This window comes from Tachyglossus aculeatus, chromosome 11, assembly GCF_015852505.1.
Source record: "Tachyglossus aculeatus isolate mTacAcu1 chromosome 11, mTacAcu1.pri, whole genome shotgun sequence".
Classification (NCBI taxonomy): domain Eukaryota; kingdom Metazoa; phylum Chordata; class Mammalia; order Monotremata; family Tachyglossidae; genus Tachyglossus; species Tachyglossus aculeatus.
Window position 1 is genome coordinate 14,692,732 of NC_052076.1, and position 23,934 is coordinate 14,716,665.

Below are 23,934 nucleotides of genomic sequence, written 5' to 3' on the forward strand. Positions count from 1 at the left end.
TGGTTTCTACCCCACAGCTTAGAACAGTGCTTGGCACATAGTAAGCACTTTACAAATGCCACAGGAACAATATAATAATAAAACACAGTCCTGGTTGCTTAGAACAGTGCTTGGCACATAGTAAGGACTTTACAAATGCCACAGGAATAATATAATAATAAAACACAGTCCTGGTTTCTACCTCAGAGCTTAGAACAGTGCTTGGCACATAGTAAGCACTTTACTAATGCCACAGGAACAATATAATAATAAAACACAGTCCTGGTTGCTTAGAACAGTGCTTGGCACATAGTAAGCACTTTACAAATGCCACAGTAATAATATAATAATAAAACACAGTCCTGGTTTCTACCCCAGAGCTTATAACGGTGCTTGGCACATAGTAAGCACTTTACAAATGCCACAGTAATGATATAATAATAAAACACAGTCCTGGTTTCTACCCCACAGCTTAGAACAGTGCTTGGCACATAGTAAGCACTTTACAAATGCCACAGGAACAATATAATAATAAAACACAGTCCTGGTTGCTTAGAACAGTGCTTGGCACATAGTAAGGACTTTACAAATGCCACAGGAATAATATAATAATAAAACACAGTCCTGGTTTCTACCTCAGAGCTTAGAACAGTGCTTGGCACATAGTAAGCACTTTACTAATGCCACAGGAACAATATAATAATAAAACACAGTCCTGGTTGCTTAGAACAGTGCTTGGCACATAGTAAGCACTTTACAAATGCCACAGTAATAATATAATAATAAAACACAGTCCTGGTTTCTACCCCAGAGCTTATAACGGTGCTTGGCACATAGTAAGCACTTTACAAATGCCACAGTAATGATATAATAATAAAACACAGTCCTGGTTTCTACCCCACAGCTTAGAACAGTGCTTGGCACATAGTAAGCACTTTACAAATGCCACAGGAACAATATAATAATAAAACACAGTCCTGGTTGCTTAGAACAGTGCTTGGCACATAGTAAGGACTTTACAAATGCCACAGGAATAATATAATAATAAAACACAGTCCTGGTTTCTACCTCAGAGCTTAGAACAGTGCTTGGCACATAGTCAACATTTTACAAATGCCATGGTAATAAATATAATAATAAAACGCAGTCCTGGCTTCTACCCCAGAGCTTAGAACAGTGCTTGGCACACAGTAAGCACTTTACAAATGCCACAAGAATAATATAATAATAAAACGCAGTCCTGGTTTCTACCCCAGAGCTTAGAACATAATAGTAAAACACAGTCCTGGTTTCTACCCCAGAGCTTAGAACAGTGCTTGGCACATAGTAAGCACTTTACAAATGCCACTGTAATGATATAATAATAAAACACAGTCCTGGTTTCTACTCTGGAGCGTAGAACAGTGCTTGGCACATAGTAAGCACTTTACAAAGGCCACAGGAATAATATAATAATAAAACACAGTCCTGGTTTCTACCCCAGAGTTTAGAACAGTGCTTGGCACATAGTAAGCACTTTACAAATGCCACAGGAACAATATAATAATAAAACACAGTCCTGGTTGCTTAGAACAGTACTTGGCACATAGTAAGCACTTTATAAATGCCACAGTAACAATATAATAATAAAACACAGTCCTGGTTTCTACCTCAGAGCTTAGAACAGTGCTTGGCACATAGTAAGCACTTTACTAATGCCACAGGAACAATATAATAATAAAACACAGTCCTGGTTGCTTAGAACAGTGCTTGGCACATAGTAAGCACTTTACAAATGCCACAGTAATAATATAATAATAAAACACAGTCCTGGTTTCTACCCCATAGCTTAGAACAGTGCTCGGCACATAGTAAGCACATTACAAATGCCACAGTAACAATATAATAATAAAACACAGTCCTGGTTTCTACCCCAGAGCTTAGAACATAATAATAAAACACAGTCCTGGTTTCTACCTCAGAGCTTAGAACAGTGCTTGGCACATAGTAAGCACTTTACAAATGCCACAGGAACAATATAATAATAAAACACAGTCCTGGTTGCTTAGAACAGTGCTTGGCACATAGCAAGCACTTTACAAATGCCACAGTAATAATATAATAATAAAACGCAGTCCTGGTTTCTACCCCAGAGCTTAGAACAGTGCTTGGCACATAGTCAGCACTTTACAAATGCCGTAGTAATAAACATAATAATAAAACACAGTCCTGGTTTCTACCCCAGAGCTTAGAACACTGTTTGGCACATAGTCAGCACTTTATAAATGCCACAGTAATAAATATAATAATAAAACACAGTCCTGGTTTCTGCCCCAGAGCTTAGAACACTGCTTGGCACATAGTAAGCACTTTGCAAATGCCACAATAACAATATAATACTAAAACACAGTCCTGGTTTCTACCCCAGAGCTTAGAACAATGCTTGGCACATAGTAAGCACTTTACAAATGCCACAGTAATGATATAATAATAAAACACAGTCCTGGTTGCCTAGAACAGTGCTTGGCACATAGTAAGCACTTAACAAATGCCACAGTAATGATATAATAATAAAACACAGTCCTGGTTTCTACCCAGAACTTAGAACCGTGCTTGGCACATAGTAAGCACTTTACAAATGCCACAGTAAGAATATAATAATAAAACGCTGTCCTGGTTGCTTAGAACAGTGCCTGGCACATAGTAAGTGCTCAATAAATACGATTGAATGAATGAACAAATACCCTCACAACAGTCCTTCTTCTGTCAAAGCAAGTGTCCTCATGCCCTCCCCAGGCCCCCGTCCCGGGCCCCAGCCCCTCACCGGTGGGCACTGCGCCAGCTTGTCGGATGCCACCATCTGAACGTTGAGGTGTTTGGCCTGAGACTTGCCTCGGGACTTCACGAGCCGCTGCAGTACCTGGGGACAGGAGAGGCAGACATCCCTGGTGAGGGGCTGGGCTGTGGAAAGGGCACCCGAGTCGACGCCAGGCCTGGACGTCGGCACCAGAACGGGGAAAGAGACCTCCTTTCATCCGACAGAACATCCTCACCATCGACTTTAAAGCGCTTAATCCCCTTGCCCCCTCCTACTCGTCTCGCTTCTCTCCTACTACAACGCAGACTGAGCTCCTCTGGTGCCAACCTACTCGCTGTGCCTCAGTCTCCTCTATCTCACCCACGTCCTGGAGCGCCCGTCCTCTTCACAGCCGACAGTCGATCACTCTCCCCACCTTCTAGGCCTTATTGAAGGCACATCTCCTCCAAGACCTCGACTAGGCCGACTTTTCCCCTTCTCCCATCCCCTTCCGTGTCGTCCTTACTCTTGGATTTGCAGCCTTTATTCACCCTCCCTTAGCCCTGCAGACCATAAGGTTGTGTGGGCAGGGAATGTGTCTGTTATATGGCAATAATAATAATAATAATAATAATGTTGGTATTTGTTAAGCGCTTACTTAACAAATACCAACAGCGCCCAGCACTCTTCTAAGCACTGGGGAGGATACAAGAGAATCAAGGTTGTCCCACGAGGGGCTCACAGTCTTCATCCCCATTTTACAGATGAGGGAACTGAGGCACAGAGAAGCTAAGTGACTTGCCCAAAGTCACATAGCTGGCAAGTGGTGGAGCCGGGATTAGAACCCATAATAATAATAATGATGACGATGGCATTTATTAAGCACTTACTATGTGCAAAGCACTGTTCTAAGCGCTGGGGAGGTTCCAAGGTGATCAGGTTGTCCCATGTGGGGCTTACAGTCTTAATCCTCATTTTACAGATGAGGTCACTGAGGCACAGAGAAGCTAAGTGACTTGCCCAAAGTCACACAGCTGACAAGTGGTGGAGCCGGGATTAGAACCCATGACCTCTGACTCCCAAGCCTGTGCTCTTTCCACTGAGCCACGCTGCTTCTGGTACTCTCCCAAGCGCTTAGTACGGTGCTCTGCACACAGTAAGCACTCAATAAGTATGATTGACTGAATGAACTAATAGCTGCAATTTATTTATATTTACGTCTGTCTCCCCCGCTAGACTGTAGGCTCGTTTGCAGGGAGCATGTCGGTTATGTTGTACTCTCCCAAGCACTTCGTACAGTGCCCTGCACACAGTAAGCGCAAAATAAATACAACTGAGTGATTAATCATTTCCTCCAGCCCCCTGCCTCCAGGCACTTAAAACCGTCCGACAAAAGAGAGCATCCCGGGAGCACAGGCAAGCATAAAATACGAAGAAATAAACTGGCCCTGCAGAAGGATGAACGGAGGATAGATGACGGAGACCCCGGGATGGATGGGGGACTGAGAGGGGCAGGGGAACCTCCTCCCGGACAGATGGGGGCCAGCCCGGGACCCCCACCTTGGGGGAGGTGATTTTGATGTAGACGATGATGGGGGCCAAGGAGGTCTTGGTTAGCTGGGCCGGATGGTTGATGGTATCGGCGTCCAAGGCGACGAGCTGCAGGGTCCGGGCCAGCTCGAAGATCCGCTCGATCTCACTCTGCACCTCGGCTGTGGGAGGGAAGGGCGAGAAGGAGGGGAAGGTGGCGAGAACGCTAGGCCCCTGGCTCCATCTCCCGGGCCGGTCAGTCCAGATCAAAGGTGGCAACAGAACATTTGGAGAAATCACGTTTCGATGGGTCTCATGGGCACCCTTGGTTGGCAACCAACCATCTGGCATTCCAAATTCTCCCCTCTCCATTCATTCATTCATTCATTCAATTGTATTTATTCGATTATAAATCGAATAAATCGTAATCGTATTTATTGAGCACTTACTGTGTGCAGAGCACTGTACTAAGCGCTTGGGAAGTACAAGTTGGCAACATATGGAGACGGTCCCTACCCAACAACGGGCTCACAGTCTCTCCTTCCCTGACTCTCTCCCAGTGACCCAGCAAAGACCATTCAACACCTCTCACTCTCCCCTCTCCAACCCTAACTCCTTCTCTAAGAACTCAGCTGTTCTATTTCTTCTCTTAATGATGTGCATCTAGCTTTATTTCTATTTATTCTGATGACTTGACACCTGTCCACATGTTTTGTTTTGTTGTCTGTCTCCCCCTTCTAGACTGTGAGCCCGTTGTTGGGTAGGGACCGTCTCTATATGTTGCCAACTTGTACTCCCCAAGCGCTTAGTACAGTGCTCTGCACACAGTAAGTGCTCAATAAATACGATTGAATGAATGAATGAATGAATGAGTGAATGAACATTCATTGCCCCCAACTCACCCCCTCCACGCCTGACTCTCCCCTAGTGACCCAAAACAGATCATCCAACATCCCCGACTCGCTCCTCTCTATCCCTAATTCTCCATCTAGGAACTATAGGAACTCCATCTAGGAACATTTATTCACTCATTCAATCATTCATTCATTCAATCGCATTTATTGAGCGCTTACTGTGTGCAGAGCACTGTACTAAGCACTTGCTCTGCACATAGTAAGCGCTCAATAAATACGATTGATGATACAAGACAATACGAGAACATGAGAATCAGAATGGCCTAGTGGCCAAGCCTGGGAGTCAGAAGGACATGAGTTCTAATTCCGGCCCTGATACTTGTCTGCTGTGTGACCTTGGGCAAGTCGCTTCACTTCTCTGTGCCTCAGTTTCCTCATCTGGAAAATGGAGATTAAGACTGAGAGCCTGATGTGAGACAGGGACCAATCCAGTTTGCTAGTATCCCCTCTCTCCACCAGTGCATAGTACAGTGCCTAGCCAATAGTAAGCACTTAACAAATACCACAGTTATTTTTTATTATTAACTCAGCATGTACCACACAACATCTCAATCTCTCCCCCAGTGACCCAGAACTGACAATCCAACACCTCTTTCTCTCCCTTGTGTCCCCCACCATGGAACATCCAAAACTTCTAATTTCTCCTCACTTCATCTAAGACTTTCCCTCCAGTGATCCAGCTGGGCCACCCCAGCCCTCCCTCTTCATTTCCGACAGATAATTACTCTCCCCCTCTTCAAAGCCTTATTAATAATGAATAATAATAATAATAATAATTGTGGTATATGTTAAGCGCTTACTGTGTGCCAGGCACTGTACTAAGCGCTGGGGTGGATACAAGCAAATCAGACTGGAAACAATCCTGCCCCACATGGGGCTCACAGTCTCGATCCCCATTTTCCAGATGAGGTAACTGAAGCCCAGGGAAGTGAAGTGAAGGTCACACAGCAGATGAGTGGCGGTGCCAGCATTAGAACCCATGGCCTTCAGATTCCCAGGACCGTGCTGTATCCACCTCGCCATGCTTCACACATGGCCTCCAAGAGGCCTTCCCTGTCTAAGCCCTCTTTTCCTTTTCTTCCACTCCCTCCCGTCCATCCTTCCCTGGCCCGGGTACCCACTGGGCAGAGCAGGCAGAGGGCAGCCCCTTACCCAGGCTGGAGCGAGTATTGGAGCGTTCGATGATGGTGTGTTTGCTGGGGTTGTTGAGGACCGAGCGCTTTGCCAAGGAGATGTCCGCCGTCACCCGGGTGATGGAGATCCTGGAAAGGTTACGGCAGGAGAGGTGAGGCCTGGCTAAGCCCCCCTGCCCTCCGCTGGCCTCGGTAGTACGACCCCCACGGAGCTCCCCTACATGGCTTAGGGGATAGAGCCCGGGCCTGGGACTCAGAAGGATCTGGGTTCTAATCCTGACTTCGCCTCATGTCTGCTGTGTGACTTCGGGCAAGTCATTTAACTTCTCTGGGTCTCAGTTACCTCATCTGTAAAATGGAGAGTGTGAGCCCCATGTGGGACAGGGACTGTTTCCAACCGGATTAACTTTTATCTACCCCAGCGCTTAGAGCAGTGCTTGGGATATAGTAAGCTCTTAACAAGTACCATAATTATTATTATTATTATTACCTCCCTCCGCACCCACACCCTATCCCAGTGGTCCACTAGCTGCTCTCCATGGCGTTCGAATCAGCGATCCCGTTCCTCCCCAGATGCAGCCAGCTGCGGGAGGGCACTGAAGCCCAGGATGAAGTGGGAGGGATGTTTCCAGGGATCGGGCTGGGGATGGGGAAGACGGGAGCGGCAGTGTTCCCCCCCTCGCCCCCCGTCCCTTCTTCCCGAGTCTCACCTGCCGTCAAATCGGTGCTTGAGGAAGTCGAATAAAGCTTTCTGCATCATGTCTGTGACCTGCAGGAGGGAGAGTGTGAGACTGGCTCCTGGTGAAGCAGGAGCCTGTGGGGGCCAGGGCTTGGGACCCCTCTGGGAGTGCAGGGCTGTGGCCTGGGGGCTTTTATGGGGGTCTCTACAGCTTGGCCCCTGGGGGAGGGGGTCTTTCTGCAGCCTGGGCCCCTCCGAGTTTGGGGGGTGTCCTTGGCAACCTGGGCCCCTTGGCAGGGATTTCTGAAAGGGGCTGGGATGTGGAGCCCAGGTGGATATCCACCTGTCTACGTGTTTTGTTTTGTCGTCTGTCTCCCCCTTCTAGACCGTGAGCCCGTTGTTGGGTAGGGACCGTCTCTACATGTTGCCGACTTGGACTTCCCAAGCGCTTAGTCCAGTGCTCTGCACACAGTAAGCGCTCAATAGATATGACTGAGTGAATGTGGAGGGGCCGGGCTGGGGGCACTCACCTCATAGCCCTTGAGGGATGGTCCAACGAGGATTATGGGCCTCATGGAGGGCACCACGTCATACGGGGGGATATGCTCTGCCTGGGGGAGAACGGGGGGGTCCCCCCGGGGGTGGGGTTATCCCCTTCTGGCCCAGCCTGGCACCCACTAGCTGCCCTCCCCACTCCCCCAAGCCCAGACCATTGGCAGTGGGCAAAGGCAGGGCCGAGTCCAGGACGGGATCGGGGCGGGGAGAGTGACAGCGCGGGGGTGGTATCAGGAGGCCCCTCACCCCTGGGCTCTTGGGGAGGGGGCACACGGGCTGGGGCTGGAAAGACACAGAAAGCCAAACTACTCACCGACTTCTGCTTCTGTTTAGCTGGGTCCAGCGATTGCAGGGAGAGCCGGGGGGTGGGGAGGCGTGGGAAATAGGGCACGGATCGGGGGCAGGCGGGCACCAAAGGGTTTGCGAGAGGGCAGGGAGGGGGCGGACGAGAAGAGATAACAGGGCATGCGTGTTAGTGACAGGTGTTTCGGAGAAGATGGGGAGAGCGAGAGGGGCCGGGCAGAGTGTGTATGTCCAAGCAGGGACCAGCCCCACAAGCACGGCCTGTCCCTCCCCTGCATCAGGTGAGGAGGAAAACTGGGATCCCTCCAAGGTCACCCCGACATGACGGTCCTCCTGGGACCCCTCCAGGCCCCCGCCCCCTTCCGTGGGCCACCCCCCTCCTCCTCCCGACCCCCACCAAGGACCATAGGGGAGAGGAGGGAGAGGTGGATGCCAGGAGAATCTGGTATGCTCCGCTCTCCAGTTTCAATGGGGAAAGGAGTATCAGTGTATCACTGGAATGTTCCATTTCCATGAGAGGGATTTCAGGAGACCATCCCTCCTTCCTACTAGCTGGAATGTTCCATTGCCATAAGTCCCAGACAGGGGTGAGGAAGAGGTGGGGGGTGGTGAGAACAGCATCTGCTCCGTCCCCGTCTGGCCTTCAGGGAGTTGGGCAGGCCTGGCTGGCATTCATTCGTTCATTCACTCAATCGTATTTATTGAGCGCTTACTGTGTGCAGAGCACTGGACTAAGCGCTTGGGAAGGACAAATTGGCAACATCTAGAGACGGTCCCTACCCAACAACAGGTCCCCAACTAATAACAACAGTAATAATAAGTGCGGTGTTTGTTAAGCGTTTACTATGTGCCAGGCACCGTACTAAGCGCTGGGGTGGATATAAGCAAATCAGGTTGGACACAGTCCTCATCCCGCATGGGGCTCACAGTCTTAATCACAGAGAAGCAGCGTGGCTCAGTGGAAAGAGCCTGGGCTTTGGAGTCAGAGATCATGGGTTCAAATCCTGGCTCCAGCAATTGTGAGCTGTGTGACTTTGGGCAAGTCACTTGACTTCTCTATACCTCAGTTCCCTCATCTGTAAAATGGGGATGAAGACTGCGAGCCCCCCGTGGGGCAGCCTGATCACCTTGTAACCTCCCCAGCGCTTAGAACAGTGCTTTGCACATAGTAAGCGCTTAATAAATGCCATCGTTATTATTAATCCCCATTTTTCAGATGAGGTAACTGAGGCACAGAGAAGTGAAGTGACTTGCCCAAGGCCACACAGTAGACAAGTGGCGGAGCCTGGAGGAGATCCCCACACATCCAACTCTAAAAGTCTCCCCCACCGCCCACCTCCGTTGCTTCTCCGGCCTGAAGTTGGGGGGCTTCCGGGCCCAACCGCTGCAGTTTACCTTCTTAAAGAAGGAGATGCGTTTGCCGTGGGCCGTGGGGGTCGTGACGCTGCTAACGCTAGGCTTGGGAGACCCCGGGTGGTCTGGGAGTTCCGCTTCCTCCTCCTCTAACTCAAGGGCCTCTAGGTCAAAGGCTAGGTTTGTCAGATCGTTACCTGGGCGGACGGGCGGTCAGAGTGGCAGGCCCCACGGTTGGGACAGAAAACGGGAAGGGGAGGGGAGAAAGGAAAACAAAACAGAACACAAGAAAAAAAAAGAGAAGAGGCGAATGAAAGAACGGAAAAGGAAAAGAAAAGGATGGTAGGGGCGGAGAGCGAGAGAGATGGAAGGAGCAAAGGCGGAGGTTGAGGAGGGTGGGCAGTGCCAGCCCCAGTGGGCATCATCTGCTCCTGCCTGAGTCTTGGAGGCTCCTAGCCTGAGCAGGGAGGGGCAGCTGGAGAGGTGGGGATGGGTGCCCGGGCAGTGGGACAGCCAGGTGGGCACAGTAGGAGGCAAGGGGAGGGTGCTGGTGGAATAGAAAAGGGCAAGAAATAGGACCCCACGCTCTGCGGGCCCTCTCCGTGCCCGTCTCTAGTGGGAGACCAAGGGAAAGGAAGAAGAAAGAGGGGGATGGGGGAAGGGGTGTCTTACCACTGATGGGTGGGGTGGGTCGGCGGGGACCAGTCACCACGTCCCCCAGGCTGGAGCTGGAGTTGTCTCCCGATTTGCTGCAGGAGGAAGGACGGCACCGTCAGAAGGGCAAGGGCCTCTCTCCTTGGGAACCCTGCAGCGGGCATGAGCGATCAAGGAGAGCTCCCTTCTGGTGCCCAGGCCCCCGGGGCCAAGGCTTTGCACCTGAGTCTAGACTCATCGTACCTTGTTCTCGCCTGTCCCCCCGTCGACCCCCGGCCCACGTCCTCCTCCTGGCCCGGAATGCCCTCCCTCCGCACATCTGCCAAGCTGCTCTCTTCCTCCCTTCAAAGCCCTACTGAGAGCTCACCTCCTCCAAGAGGCCTTCCCAGACTGAGCCCCCTTTTTCCTCTCCTTCTCCCCATCCCCCCCACCCTACCTCCTTCCCTTCCCCACAGCACCTGTATATATGTTTGTACAGATTTATTACTCTATTTATTTTACTTGTACATATTTACTATTCTATTTATTTTCTTAATGATGTGCATCTAGCTTTATTTGTATTTATTCTGATGACTTGACACCCGTTCACCTGTTTCATTTCGTTGTCTGTCTCCCCCTTCTAGACTGGGAGCCCGCTGTTGGGTAGGGACCGTCTCTATATGTTGCTGACTTGTACTTCCCAAGCACTTAGTACAGTGCTCTGCACACAGTAAGCGCTCAGTAAATACGATTGAATGAACTAGGAGGATTGGTGGAGGAGGGGGAACATTCCAGCGGCCAGGTAAGCGGGGTCCAATCCCCCTCCCCGCCACCACCGAAAGGCACCTGGAGCTGAGCCGGTTCTGCCTCATCTTCTGTTCCTGCAGCAGCCTCAGGCTGTCCAGCTTGACTGGGCTGGGGATGAAGCTGACTTCGCAGCCCTCTTTCACCAGCCGCCCGATCCACCAGTCGTTGTTGTATTTCTGCCCGCAGCAGAGGGGAAGGAAGGCTAGCAGGGGATGGCTGGACGTGCCCTAAGGAGCGCTCTCCTTACCCCACCCCCAAGCCAATTCCTCCAAGTCCCTCTGTACCCCCCAATCCCACAGTGTCCCCACCCCAGGCTTATCGTTTCCCCCTGCTTCAATGGGTCCCCAAGCCCCTCTCCCGGGGGCCTACCCCCCCGTGAGCCCTCAAACCTCTCCCCCAAAGGTCCACCTCACCAAGGCCGCCCACCTCTTTGATGTGCAGGAAGTCCTTGGGCTCGAAGGCTATAGCCATGCCCTGCACGGGCATCTCGTCCCCCGGCGATGGATTGTACCCGACGTTTGTCCGCACCGCAAATGCCACCGGTTTAGTCTAAGGAACGGGATGGCAGGCATCCATTCCACCTGGATGCCCCCAAGCCCTGCACCAACATCCCCCACCCCTACAGTTCCCCCCGACCTGCGACCCCGTGACCTGTGACCCCAGCCCCGAGTCCCGCCGAGCTCGCTGCCCACCTTGGCCTTCTCAAGCTGAGCCAGCGCCTGGCGCTCGGCCTCCTTCCGCAGGGCCTCCCTGTCCTCCTCCAGGGACACGTCCGAATCCGAGGGTCGACTGGTGTAGGACTCCGCCGAACCCTGGGCGGGGGTGAGAGGAGGGGGGAGGGACGGGGCTCAGGGAAGTACCCACCCTCTTACCCCCATCAGGAGGACCAGGGCTCCGTGGGTACCCTCTTCCAGTCCCACTGCTGCTCTCTTTCCTGCCCCTCAGCCGCTCCCTTTGGGGCCAGAGTAGAGGCCAACAAGGACATTTTCCGAGCTAGGCCAGCCTAACCTGGAAGGATCCCTGGGCAGCATCGGGAGGACAGGGCAGGGACCAGAGGCATTTCTGTGGCAGTGCCATAATAGCTCAGGCTCCTCGGGTTGAATGAAACTTTCAGGCCCAATTTTTTTTTTCTTATGGCATTTGTTAAGCGCTTATCAAGTGCCAGGCAATGTTGTCAGCACTGGGGTAGAGACAAGCTAATCAGGGTGGACACAGTTCCTGTCCCACATGGGGCTCATAGTCTTAATCCCAATTTTACAGATGCAATAAACGAGGCACAGAGAAGTGAAGCGACTTGCCCAGGGTCACACAGCAGACAAGTGGCAGAGCCAGGATAAGAACCTAGGACCTTAAGATGACTGCCAGGCTCATGCTCTATCCATTAGACCATGCTGGTTCCCCTGCCCATTATGCCCATCCCCCTGTCTCCGAGCCCTTGCACCCTATGCCAGCAAACTGCTTTCTCCCTCTGCTTCCCCATCTCCAATAATTATAATAATGATGGTATTTGTTAAGCGCTTACTATGGACCAAGCACTGTAGATACAAGGTAATCAGGTTGTCCTACACGGGGCTCACAGTCTTAACCCTCATTTTACAGATGAGGTAACTGAGGGACTTGCCCAAAGTCACACAGCTGGTAAGTGGCAGAGCAGGGATTAGAACCCACGACCTCTGACTCTCAAGCCCGTGCTCTTTCCACTGAGCCACGGTGCTTCCTGGTCCCCCTCCTCCAGGGTCTCCAGACCCCGACAGCTAGGTCATCCCCCCAGATGTCTGCCCACCATCCCTGCTGCAATTCCTGCCCAGGAGCTTTGCCACCCTAGCCATTCTGGGTAGCATATTTGTTCTCACGGTTTTGACACCTGTCTACACGTTTTGTTTTGTCGTCCGTCTCCCCCTTCTAGACTGTGAGCCCGTTGTTGGGTAGGGACCGTCTCTCTATGTTGCCGACTTGTACTTCCCAAGCGCTTAGTCCAGTGCTCTGCACACAGTAGGCGCTCAATAAATACGATTGAATGAATGAATGAATGAGCTCCAATTCCCCAGCCTTGGAAATCCATCTGCCCAACACCATCCTTCAAGTGCTCATTGGGTATGTGGAGTGGGGGGGACCTGCTCCTCTAACTCCACCTGCCTCTCCTCTGAAGGGGCCAGTGCTGTGAGGCTTAAAGCCAAGCCAAGGAGCAGCTGTTCCTGCGCCTGAAGAAGGGGGAGGCAAGAACTTGATCGGGTCTCAAGCAGCAGCTTAGGGGAGTGATGCCAAGCAGGCATCCCTGCCGGCCCCCCTCTCAGTCCCTAACCGCTATGGGTGCTCCAACCAGCCGGACAATCAGAAGGCAGATCCCCCCCACCTCCGTCACCCAGTGCTTGGGACCTTCGACTCCTTGCCCCTAGCACAGGGGCACAGCGGGCGCCAATCCCAGGCCAGGCCTGAGGCTGAATCTAAGACAGAGGAGTCGTGGAGGTAGTGACTCCACTCCACCGGCTTGCCTCCTGGAGGCCCCGCCGGCCCGACTCCTCAGCCGAGGCCGGCCAACTTGCATCCCTGATGCCGTGCTGGGGCTGCCAGCCAACTGCAGCCATCCAGGCCCCGGCTCCCGGCTCTCCGCACCCTTGCAGCAGGCACTGGCGCTGGCAAGCAGGAATCTGGCTGTTGGAAGAGACTGCTCCCATTGGCAGAACCACCCTCTCCATCCACCCTCCCATCGAGCTTTCCTCCTGCCAGGCGGGCACAGACCCAGGGGCCTGGGCCGGATGCCCTCCTCCCTCCTCTCCTCCGCACTCCCAGGTCAAACTGCGGGCTCGGGGCTGGCTACTCCCTGCTGGGGTCCACGTGGGCTGGGGTCGGGCGGAGGGGCCCTGGTTGGCTCGGGAGGCGGCCAGGCGCCGGCCCAACTCTGTTAGCACCGATGCCAGGGTGGGTGGCACTGCCCGGACTGACCTCAGGCTGGGGTTTATGCTCTGATCCTGCCAGACTTGTGCCCGGGGCCCTTGGAGCCAAACTGGGGAGGGGAAAGTGCAAGGACGTCAGGGCCGAGTGGGCTCCCAGTCTGGGTCCAGATGGGAACCACGTCACCTGCCCACTGGTCCTACCTGCCCTCCCCCAGGAAATGAGTGGGTTCCCGGGAAGGCAGGGGGAGGGTGCCCCGTGTGACGTGTGAGCGAGCCACTCCACGTAGGGCCTGGAGGGTGAGTGTAGGCGACTGGGTTTGTGTCTAGTAGCATTTGTTGCTGTGTGTGCACACGTGGGAACTGCGGCGGTGGCTCTGGATGAGTGTGGGTGTGTGGGTATGTGCGCTTGTGTCTGATGCCATCGAATGGACCCGTGTTTGTGTCAGCTTGATGATGGCAGGACCCAGGGGGTCCTGGCCTGCATTCCTGGGTGTTGGAGAAGGGAGGACCGTGGGGCACTCTTGATTCTGTCTGTCCGGGACTCCCCAGTTGGTCGTTTTGGGGGAATTACGGAGCACCTGGTCAGCACTATCCTGCATCATCGGGGCGCCCGGGACCTGGTGGCGAGGGAGGCAGCAGGCCTGGGGGGTGGGAAGCAGGAAGAGAGGGGACCGGAGAGTCTCCACGACCACACGGACCAGAGAAGCCATTCCCCATCCTCCTTGCCCACAACCGACAGAGCTTCCCAGCCCCCTCACGCCCACCACATCAGCCAGGGTGCAAGGGCACCGAGCACGAGGGAAGCGGTAGGCAAACGACGGCTTTGGCCCTAGAAGGAGGGAAGGGAGGACCAGGGCCTACTGCTCCCCTTCTCGGACCGTTACCCAGCTGGGGTGGGGAGAGACGGGGGGCACAGACTGAGACCCAGAGACAGTCAGGGAGAGATATAGAAGGGAAGGAGAGACGGGCAAGATCGGGCAAAGAGACAAGGAGCAAAGGGAGGACAGGCGATGGGGTGGGGGTGATAAAGAACATGGGCAAGCCCCCGACCTGGACTCCTGAAGGGGCACGACCCCAGCCTCCCGCCCCCCACTCTTCCCCCGCCAGTTCTCACCCGGACAGCCCGGCGGGTCCGGCTGGGCGACTCCATGCTGGCGCCCTTTGTGCCCAGGCCAGGGGCGGGTGGGGGCTGCCCAAGCTGCCCACTCCAGCCTGGGGGGGTCTCAGGTTACAGGCTGAGTTGCTACATTTGCAACCTGCCGGGGTATATTTAGCCGGAGGACGGGGCTGCAGCCGGGGCTCATACATACCCCCCCCACCCCCCCATCCCAACCATCACCAGGGTCAGAGCCGGGAGGGAGCTGCAGATTGGAAGAGGGTGAGGATAGGGCGGTCCTGGGACCTCCAATTAGATACCCCCACCTCCCGCTTCGGGCAGCTTCCTAAATCAGAATCGGTCCCCTCCCTTTCCACCCGAATCCCCTCCCACAGAGGCCGGAATGGGCCAGAATAGCAGCAGGAGGGAAAGTGATTAGACCACAGGAAGGACTTCCGATCGGTCCTGGGAGAGGGAAGAAGATTCTAATCCCGGCTCCACCACACGTCTGCTGTGTGACCTTTGGCGAGTCACTTAACTTCTCTGAGCCTCAGTTACCTCATCTGTAAAATGGGGATTAAGACTGTGAGCCCCACGTGGGACAACTTGATCACCTTGTATCCCCCCGCAGCGCTTAGAACAGTGCTCTGCACACAGTAAGCGCTTAACAAATGCGATTATTATTATTATTATTATTACCTCATCTGTAACATGGGGATTAAGACTGTGAGCCCCAAGTGGGATAACCTGATCACCTTGTATCCCCCCCAGCGCTTAGAAGAGTGCTTCGCACAGAGTAAGCACTTAACAAATGTCATTATTATTATTATTATTAAGATGGAGTGACTCGGACACCTCCTTCCTTGGAAAGCTTGTGGCCCGGAAGAGGCCTCACCTCCCCAAGCTCCATCAGGCTGGGCCGGAGACGGGCGGATGGGATGATCTCTGATCTGGATTGGGCACTGGCCATTGCTACCCTCTTCTGGGCATGTTTTGGGGGGGTCTTTCCCCTCCCTCTGGCCCTGCCCTCCCACAGCCCGCCCCCCACCACAATTCCCCCCAATTCACCCCCTCTCCCTTTGTCAATGCAGGCTCCCTCCTGCAGGCCCTCCCATCCTGGGTCCCCATTACCCCCACCCCTCAAACCCCACCAGCAGTCTGCCCCGTGAGCGCCATCTATTCCGGGTACCCAGGCTATGGCGAGATGCAGGGTTGCTATGGCGACCACAGTGCCTCTCCATTCGACTGCGGTTGGCTGGCTGGCTGGAAGGGAGGGAGGGAGGTTTGGGGATGCTGGGGGATGGGGGAGGGGAGGAGAGTGAAACAGGCTTCCCCAGGAGACCGTCTGGTCTGAAGCTCCTCGACCCCTGACACTGCTTTCCAACCTTCCAGCAACCCACTCCATCCCCACAGAACAGTTTCCATTCTCCTCAGAAGGGTCCAGGAGGCTGGGGGCTGGGGGCATCTCTGCCCCCCTACCAGGCCGGGGACATCAGCTGTCCATGTCCCTGACTCTTTCCAAGACCTCTCCTGCTGGGGGGTCCTGGTGAGTCTCTCAGATTGGGAGGAGGGTGGGCTGGGAAGGGGCAGACAGGATCCATCACCTCCTACCTCGGCCCCCCCGGGCCTCTCATCCCGATCCTGCCTCTCCAGAAAGCAACTCAGGAAACCTTTGCTGCCAGCCGCCCTCTCCCTCCCTCCCAGACCAGGCCCAATAGCCGGGCCAACAGGGTGAGGTTGGGGGGTTGGGGATGGAGGAGCAGGAACTGGAGCGTCCATGAGTGGGATATCAGTGTAGGAAACACACGTCAAGGAGGGTAAGCCTAGGGGTGGGTGACTGTGGGCGTTGGGGTGTCAGAGCTGCTGGCAGAGGCAGGTTGTGGGGGTGCTGTTGGGTACTGCCATGAGTCTCGGTGCCAGAACACAGTATCTCGGGGCGAAGTTGGCAAGACAGATACCAGAGCGGGTGACGGACGTGCCAAGGGGTAGGTGCCTTGTGGGGAGCAGATTATAACCCTGGGGGGAGCAAGTGGGGCAAACGTGCCAGGATAAAGGTGGCCCTGTCACCCTGGCCTCTCCTCCCGACCCCAATCGCGACGCCTGGCCTCTTCGGGGCCGGCCCCTGGCTCACACTTACCTGACGGACGAAGCTGTTGGATGTGGTGTCCGATGAGGTGCTTCCGTCCGACCGTTTGAATCGCCCCTTCCTCTTGCTGTACTTGCCCTGGGGCACGGGGCAGGGGTGAGGGAGTGAAATTAAAAGAAGCAGGGTCAGTGGGGGCAGTTTCCCTCTTCCAACTCCATACCCCAGAGGCTGACGCAGAGGGTGGCCACTCCCCCTACCCCTGGAATCCCTAGGACTTTACTAGGCACCTCCCCTCTCTGTCCAACCTGACCGGGCAGGTGGTGTGGCAGGGATGAGGAACTTGTCTGTCAACTCTGTCGCACTTTACTCTCCCAAGCTCTTAGTTCAGTGCTCTCCACATGGTAAGTGCTCAGTAACCACTGATGATGATGATGATGATGATGATGATGGAGAGGGGATACCTCTGGCTCTCCAAAGGGTAGGGTGGGCTGAACTTTGACCTGGTGGGGGATGGATGCTATCTCAAAGTGAGGAAAGTGGAGCTGGGGGTGGGGGTGAGGTTAGGGGTTGGGAGGTGGGGAGGACTGGAGCAGCCTCACCGGAGCCAGAAGCTCGTTAGCCACAAAGCTAATTAAGATGCTAAGCAGGCTGCAGCAGTGGCAGCCTGACTTCGAGTGAGGAGGGGGACTGGAGAAAGATGGGGGGGGGCAGGGAAATTCCCCAGGAAGCCCTGGGGACCCTGAACTGTCCTCCCTCCCCGGGCCCCCCCTGGATAGAACAGGGTCCCAGTATCTCCCAACCCCTGCCTTCCAAACACCCAAGGCAACTAGGCATCCCCGAAAAGAGGATGAGGGGCCTTTGTTGGAGGGGGGGGGGGGGGCTCCTCCTCTCTCTTCTCTCCTGAGTCTCCTCCTCCCTCACTGGGCGGACCTCAAGGGGATTCTCAGGGAAGGGCTGGAAGGGATTGAGGGCAGGGAACAGGTGTGGGGGGAGTGTTAGGGGCTTGGGGGGGCTCTGCCAGTTTTCCATGCAGCAACAGGCACTGCCAAATCTGTGAGGGGAAAGGCAGAAAGTGAAACAGGCCCATTGAACTTTTCCCGGAGGGCAGGCTCTAGGAGGGAGGCTGAAAGAGTAAACAAACAAACAGACAAACCCGTCCCAGCCTCCAGAATTTAGTAGTCCAGCGCCATCCCCTACTAACTCGCCACCCAAGGCCTCCAGCTTTGCCCCCTGCTCTGGCTAGCCCGTATCAAGGGATCCCAGACACCTGGAGATGCTGGTCCAGGAGAGGCCTGGTGGGTTCAATCCAACCCAGGGAAGATGGAGCGCAGACATGGAGGGGGGGGGCTGCAAGGTCTCCTGAGGCCTGAGCAAATTAACCCCAGGCGTGTGGGGGGGAAGGGGGTCTGAGGCAGTTGCCTGCCAAGGTGGGGGGAACTGAGGGACCCAGAGGCCATGAGTGGCTTGGCTGCAGCCTGTCTGAGGGGCTGCTCTCTGCCCCTTGAACGTGTGTGTGTGTGTCTGTCAGTCTGTCTGTCTGTCTGTGTGTATGAGGAGGGGAGGGAGGCTGGAGATCTGAGAACATCTCCCAACCTCATCTCCTGCCCCACTGTGGCCTTGGTTTCCGGCATGAAGCTGGCATCGCGTGCGCCTCAGAGAAGGCCCGGCTCCTCCCGGCATTCCCATCCCCGAGCCTGTTTCCCCCTCCGGACACCATGAACCTCAGAGCAACAGGGAGACCTTCCCCCTTCCATTTGCACAGTCATGGGGCCACAATACCCCCTCATCCTGTCCAGCCTGGAGAGGGAAGTCTCCATTTGTGTCCCCACACCCGGGTGCTCCCGGCGGAAAAGGAGAGATGACCAGCTGCCTCGGGCCCCCTACCAAGTCCTGAGTTAGTTCCCCCCTCTCCTTCTGGGGGTCCAACAGACCTCTCTCCACCTCCGAGCCCTTGCGGGGGGCTCTGGATGGCGCTTAGCCCTAGTCCATCAGTTGTCCCCCACCCCCTGGCCAATGGAGAGTGACACCTTGGAGGGACAGAGGACAGCTGAGGCCTGAAGCCAGCTGCCACCCCAGCTCCGGGGGCCCAGGGTGGGGCTGACAGGAGTGGGGAGGGGAGATGGGGATATTTTTAGGTCTGGCCGGAGCCCCCTCCTCCCGGCAAAATGCAACCACGTTCTCTGAGAGGGCATGTCCACTCTTGCCCCCAACCCAGTTGGAAAGAAAATGGTTAATGGTACCCTCCCCTCCCGCCCCCACCAGCTCCTGAGAGGATGAGGGGAGGCAGAGGAAGGGGGCTAGGGGAGGGAAATGGGGTAGGAGGATGAGAGCAGGTGCGGGGGGACCAAGGCTCTAGTCCCCCACCCTCACTCCCGGTGATCCGCAGCCTGGGGATTCTCCCTGGCAGTACCCCCTTATGCCACGTCGCCCCAAGTGGGGGTACCCAGGGGTCCAGGATGCCCCCTCCCATGTGGGTCGAGCCGTGCCCATGCTCATCTCCCCTGAGACCAGGCCGGGGACAGACAGGCTGCCAACCTCTCGCCCCATTGATGGCATAATTTTCCAAGCAGGGGGGGGGCGTCCAATGGACTTCCCAAACTTTGGGGGTATCACTGGAGGCAAAGAGGGGGTGCGGGGTTGGCGGCCTTGGAACAGGGTTGACATTTGGGCATCATCAACCAACTGGCACCACCCAAGGCAGGGGCATCAAGCCCCCCAACCCGTCAGAGGGGCATCTCCCCCCAAGGCTCTTCCCCATGGTCTACGGCTCCCCCCACCTTCTTCCTCTCCTTCCCGGCAGGCAGGGGCCACACCTCGGCCCCCGACCCCCAGCCCCCCGACCCCCGGAGGGAGAGAGATGGGGTCGGGGTAGGGGGGAAGAAGACAGGGATTGGAAAAGAACCACTTCTCTAGGCCCACCAACCATCTTCACCTCCGCAGAGCGGCTCCATCAATCATTAACCCAGGGGAAAAGATGTGTGTGTGTGTGGGGGGGGCGGTTTAACCCCTTCTCCACCAGGCTTTGCGCTGATCCCCCCTCCCCATATTGCATTTTTTTGGGGGTTTCTCCTCCCCCACACTCACCTGCGAACCGGGGTTGTCAAAAACGTCCATCTGGATCTCCTGGCTGGAAGGAAAAGGAGCCCGAGACATGCTGGCTTTTTGGACCATCGAGGTGGTCGTTCTCGTTCCCGTCCCCCCCAGCCCGGCCTCGATTCACCTCCCTGTCCCCGCTGGTCCAGGAGGCGCCCAGCGCCCTGCCAGCCACCAAATGCCAACACCCCCCCCCCAAAAAAAAAAAATACCCGCCCCCCTAGTCCCTCCCCCAGATCCTCGCCCAGACAATAAGCAGCCGGCCGGGCTGGACACGCCTCTCTGGGGGTTGGGGGAGGGGGGAAAAGGGGAGAGAGACACACAGAGACAGACAGACAGACAGACAGACAGAGAGAGGGAAGGAGAGGGAGGGAGAGGAGGGGTGGGTGATGGATGGGGGCACCTGCCAATCAGGAGCCTCCCCGGGAACCGGCTGGAGGGGGGATGGAGGGAGGAAGGGCGGGCGCTGCCTTGGAGACGGAGCCCGAGGGGGACCACGGAAATGGGGGGGACAGAGGGGGTGGGGATGCAGGGACGTTGGGAAATTTTTTGGCTCCTGCTCCTGCTGGGCCTCTGGGCTCAGCTCCCAGTTGCCCAATGGCTTGTCCCGCTGACCCCTCTCCCAGCTCTCCCCGCCACCTCATCGCCCCTTCTCTGCCTCCTCCATCCCCCCTTCTCTGCCCCCTCCATCCCCCCTTCTCTGCCCCCTCCATCCCCCCTTCTCTGCCCCCTCTATCCCCCCTCTCTGCCCCCTCTATCCCCCCTTCTCTGCCCCTTCAGTCCCCCTCCTCTGCCCCCTCCATCCCCCCTTCTCTGCCCCCTCCATCCCCCTTCTCTGCCCCCCTACGTCCCCCTTCTCTGCCACCTCCATCCCCCCTTCTCTGCCCCCTCCATCCTACCTTCTCTACCCCCTTCATCCCCCCTTCTCTGCCCTCTCCATCCCCCCAACCCGCCCCTCCCCCTGCATGCAGCCCTAATTAAAGCCTAATTAAAGCCTCCCTGGGACCCTACCTGCATCTACTAATTTTATTTATTTGTATTGATGTCTGTCTCCCCTGCTGTAGACTTTAAGCCCCTTGTGGGCAGGGAATGTGACCGTTTATTGTTGTATTGTCCTCTGCTAAGCACTTAGTTCAGCACCCTGCACAAAGTAAGCACTCAGTAAATATGATTTAATTAATGAACTTTCTTTAGGTCTGTCTCTATCTCTGGCTGGGCCTATTTCCATCTCTTGGGTCTGCCTCTGTCTCTTTGGGTCTCTTCATCTCCCTGTGCCCATTTCTGTCTCTGTCTCCTCATTCATTCAATCGTATTTATTGAGTGCTTACTGTGTACAGAGCACTGTACTAAGCGCTTGGGAAGTACAAGTTGGCAACAGATAGAGACGGTCCCTACCCAACAACAGGCTCACAGTCTAGAAGACTGTGTCCTTGGGTCCATTTTTGGCACTCTGTGTCTCTCCATCTCCCTGTGTCTGGCTCTGACTCTCCGTGTCAATTTATGTCTCTCTGTTCCTCTATCTTTAGCCCCATGTCTGTCTCTGTCTCTCTGAGACTCTCCATTCTTTCTGTGTCTTTTTTTATGGTATTTGTTAAGCACTTTCTATGTGCCAGGCACTGTACTAAGCACTGGGATAGGCACAAGCTAATCAGGTTTGACACAGTTCAGTCCCGCATGGGACTCACAGTCTTAATCCCCATTTTACAGGTGAGGTAACTGAGGTACAGAGAAATGAAGCAACTCACTCAAGGTTACCCAGCAGACAAGTGGCAGAGCCAGGATTAGACTTTCTGACGCCCAAGCCCAGGCTCTATCCACTAGGCACACAGCCTCTCTGTTTCCACCTTTCTGTGTCTCTCCGTCTCCGTGTGCCTGTATCTCTCTCTGAGCATTCATTCAATTGTATTTATTGAGCACTTACTGTATGCAGAGCACTGTACTAAGTGCATGTCTGTCTCTGTCTCCTCGTGACTGTATCTTTGTCCCTGCGCCTGTTGCTGTCTCTCAGCCTCTCCATCTCCCTGTGTCTGTTTCCGTCTCCCTGTGTTTCTCCATCTCCCTACGTCTGTCTCTCTCTCTCTCCCAGCCCAGTCCAGCCTCCTGGCCTAGATGGTTGGCTCCTTCAGTGCGGTGGACTGGCAATCTCTCCCCACCCCACTACTAATGGGGCTTTAAGTGGGCCATTAAGGACAGTAGAGGAAGGGGAGGAAGACGGAGCCCAAGGGAGAAAGAGAGACAGAGAGATGTCGGGAAAGGTGGGAATACTTGACATCCCAATCTCAGCCAATCCTAAATTTCCCTGGTCTCTGACCTCCAACAGCCTTGATGATGCGAACTTTGATTCTGGGCTCCGATCCCCGTACCAGAGTGGCAGTGATTCTAAATAATAATGATGGTATTTGTTAAGCGCTTACTATGTGCGAAGCACTGTTCTAAGCGCTGGGGGGATACAAGGTGACCAGGTTGTCCCATGGGGGGCTCACGGTCTTCACCCCCATTTTACAGATGAGGGAACTGAGGCACAGAGAAGTTAAGTGACTTGCCCAAAGTCACACAGCTGACAGTTGGCGGTGTTGAACCCATGACCTCTGACTCCAAAGCCCGTGCTCTTTCCACTGAGCCATGCTGCTTCTCTAAATGCCTAGAGCCGGGCTAAATTACAGCCATCTTCCCTCCCCACAGGCCCTCATTCCTTCACACTCCCATAAACACAGTCTCACAGAACACCACTCCCCCATACACATACCCTAACAATCACAACAACAACAACAACAACATCAATGATAATAATCAAAATAGTGGCATTTGTTAAGTACTTGCTCTGTGCCTCGTGCTGTGGCAGATAATACAGTAATCAGGCCAGATACAGTCACTATCCTACCTGGGACTCACAGTCTAAAGGGGAGGAAGACTAGGTTTTTAACCCCATTCCACAGATGAGGAAAGTGAGGCACTGTGAAGTTAAATGACTTGCTCAAGGTCACGCAACAAGCAAGTGACGGTACCAGAACTAGAATGATGATGATAATGATGGTATTTGTTAAGCGCTTACTATGTGCAAAGCACAGTTCTAAGCGCTGGGGAGGTTACAAAGTGATCAGGTTGTCCCACGGGGGGCTCACAGCTTTAATCCCCATTTTAAAGATGAGGGAACTAAGGCCCAGAGAAGTGAAATGACTTGCCCAAAGTCACACAGCTGGCAATTGGCAGAGCTGGGATTTGAACCCGTGACCTCTGACTCCAAAGTCCGTGCTCTTTCCATTGAGACACACTGCTTTTCTGCTTCTGTAGAACCTAGAACACCTGACACATCCCTCCCTCTCAACACTTTGTCAGCTCAAACATTCTCTTTCTGGCCTTGAAGACCCTAGGTAGAGAAATAGAAGCTGGAGCCTGTTTGCATGAAGCAAATTGCTCCTTTATTTACCTGAAACAGTCTCTTTAGTGCCTTTGCAGAACAGAGACAGAGAAGTGAAAGCTGGAGGTTGTTTATATAAAGCAAATTTCTCCTTTTTCACTGAAATATTCTCTTCTCTGGCTTTGAAGACCTCAGGTAGAGAAGAAAAGCTGGAGGTTGTTTGCATGAAGCAAATATCTTCCTCTCCCCCTCCTCCCACTCCCCAACACCCCCCTCCCAGCCTTACCTCCTTCCCCTCCCCACAGCACCTGTATATATGTATGTATGTTTGTACGGATTTATTACTCTATTTTATTTGTCCATGTTTATTCTATTTATTTTATTTTGTTAATATGTTTTGTTCTCTGTCTCCCCCTTCTAGACTGCGAGCCCACTGTTGGGTAGGGAGCGTCTCTATATGTTGCCGACTTGTACTTCCCAAGGACTTAGTACAGTGCTCTGCACACAGTAAGCGCTCAATAAATACGATTGAATGAATGAACACAAAGCCCCCCCAAAAAACAACATCCTTACATACACACACACCCCTTCATAGGCCACATAAGCCGTTGGCCAGAGAGCTTCCCCACCAGGGCAGTGGCTAGGGAGGAACCAGAATGGGTCCAGAGGGGTAAGAGGGTCAATGGAAGCAGCGTGGCACAGATGATAAAGCCCGGCCTGGGAGTTAGAAGGCCATGGGTTCTAA

At 54.3% G+C, this 23,934-nt stretch overlaps 1 protein-coding gene across 1 annotated transcript in view; it reads right to left on the minus strand.

Annotated features, from left to right (window-relative positions):
• The window catches only part of CACNB1 (calcium voltage-gated channel auxiliary subunit beta 1), a 35,724-nt gene extending 15,815 nt beyond the window's left edge, over positions 1-19,909 (minus strand). The window contains exons 1-12 of the mRNA XM_038753457.1: positions 19,823-19,909; positions 16,790-16,876; positions 11,355-11,474; positions 11,089-11,211; positions 10,702-10,838; positions 9,895-9,971; positions 7,880-7,899; positions 7,542-7,622; positions 7,043-7,101; positions 6,352-6,461; positions 4,316-4,467; positions 2,783-2,878 (exon numbers count right to left, since the gene is read on the minus strand). Coding sequence (XP_038609385.1) covers positions 2,783-2,878; positions 4,316-4,467; positions 6,352-6,461; positions 7,043-7,101; positions 7,542-7,622; positions 7,880-7,899; positions 9,895-9,971; positions 10,702-10,838; positions 11,089-11,211; positions 11,355-11,474; positions 16,790-16,876; positions 19,823-19,909 — 1,149 coding nt within the window. The remainder of the gene's footprint in view (positions 1-2,782; positions 2,879-4,315; positions 4,468-6,351; positions 6,462-7,042; positions 7,102-7,541; positions 7,623-7,879; positions 7,900-9,894; positions 9,972-10,701; positions 10,839-11,088; positions 11,212-11,354; positions 11,475-16,789; positions 16,877-19,822) is intronic.
• Positions 19,910-23,934: the final 4,025 nt, after the last annotated feature.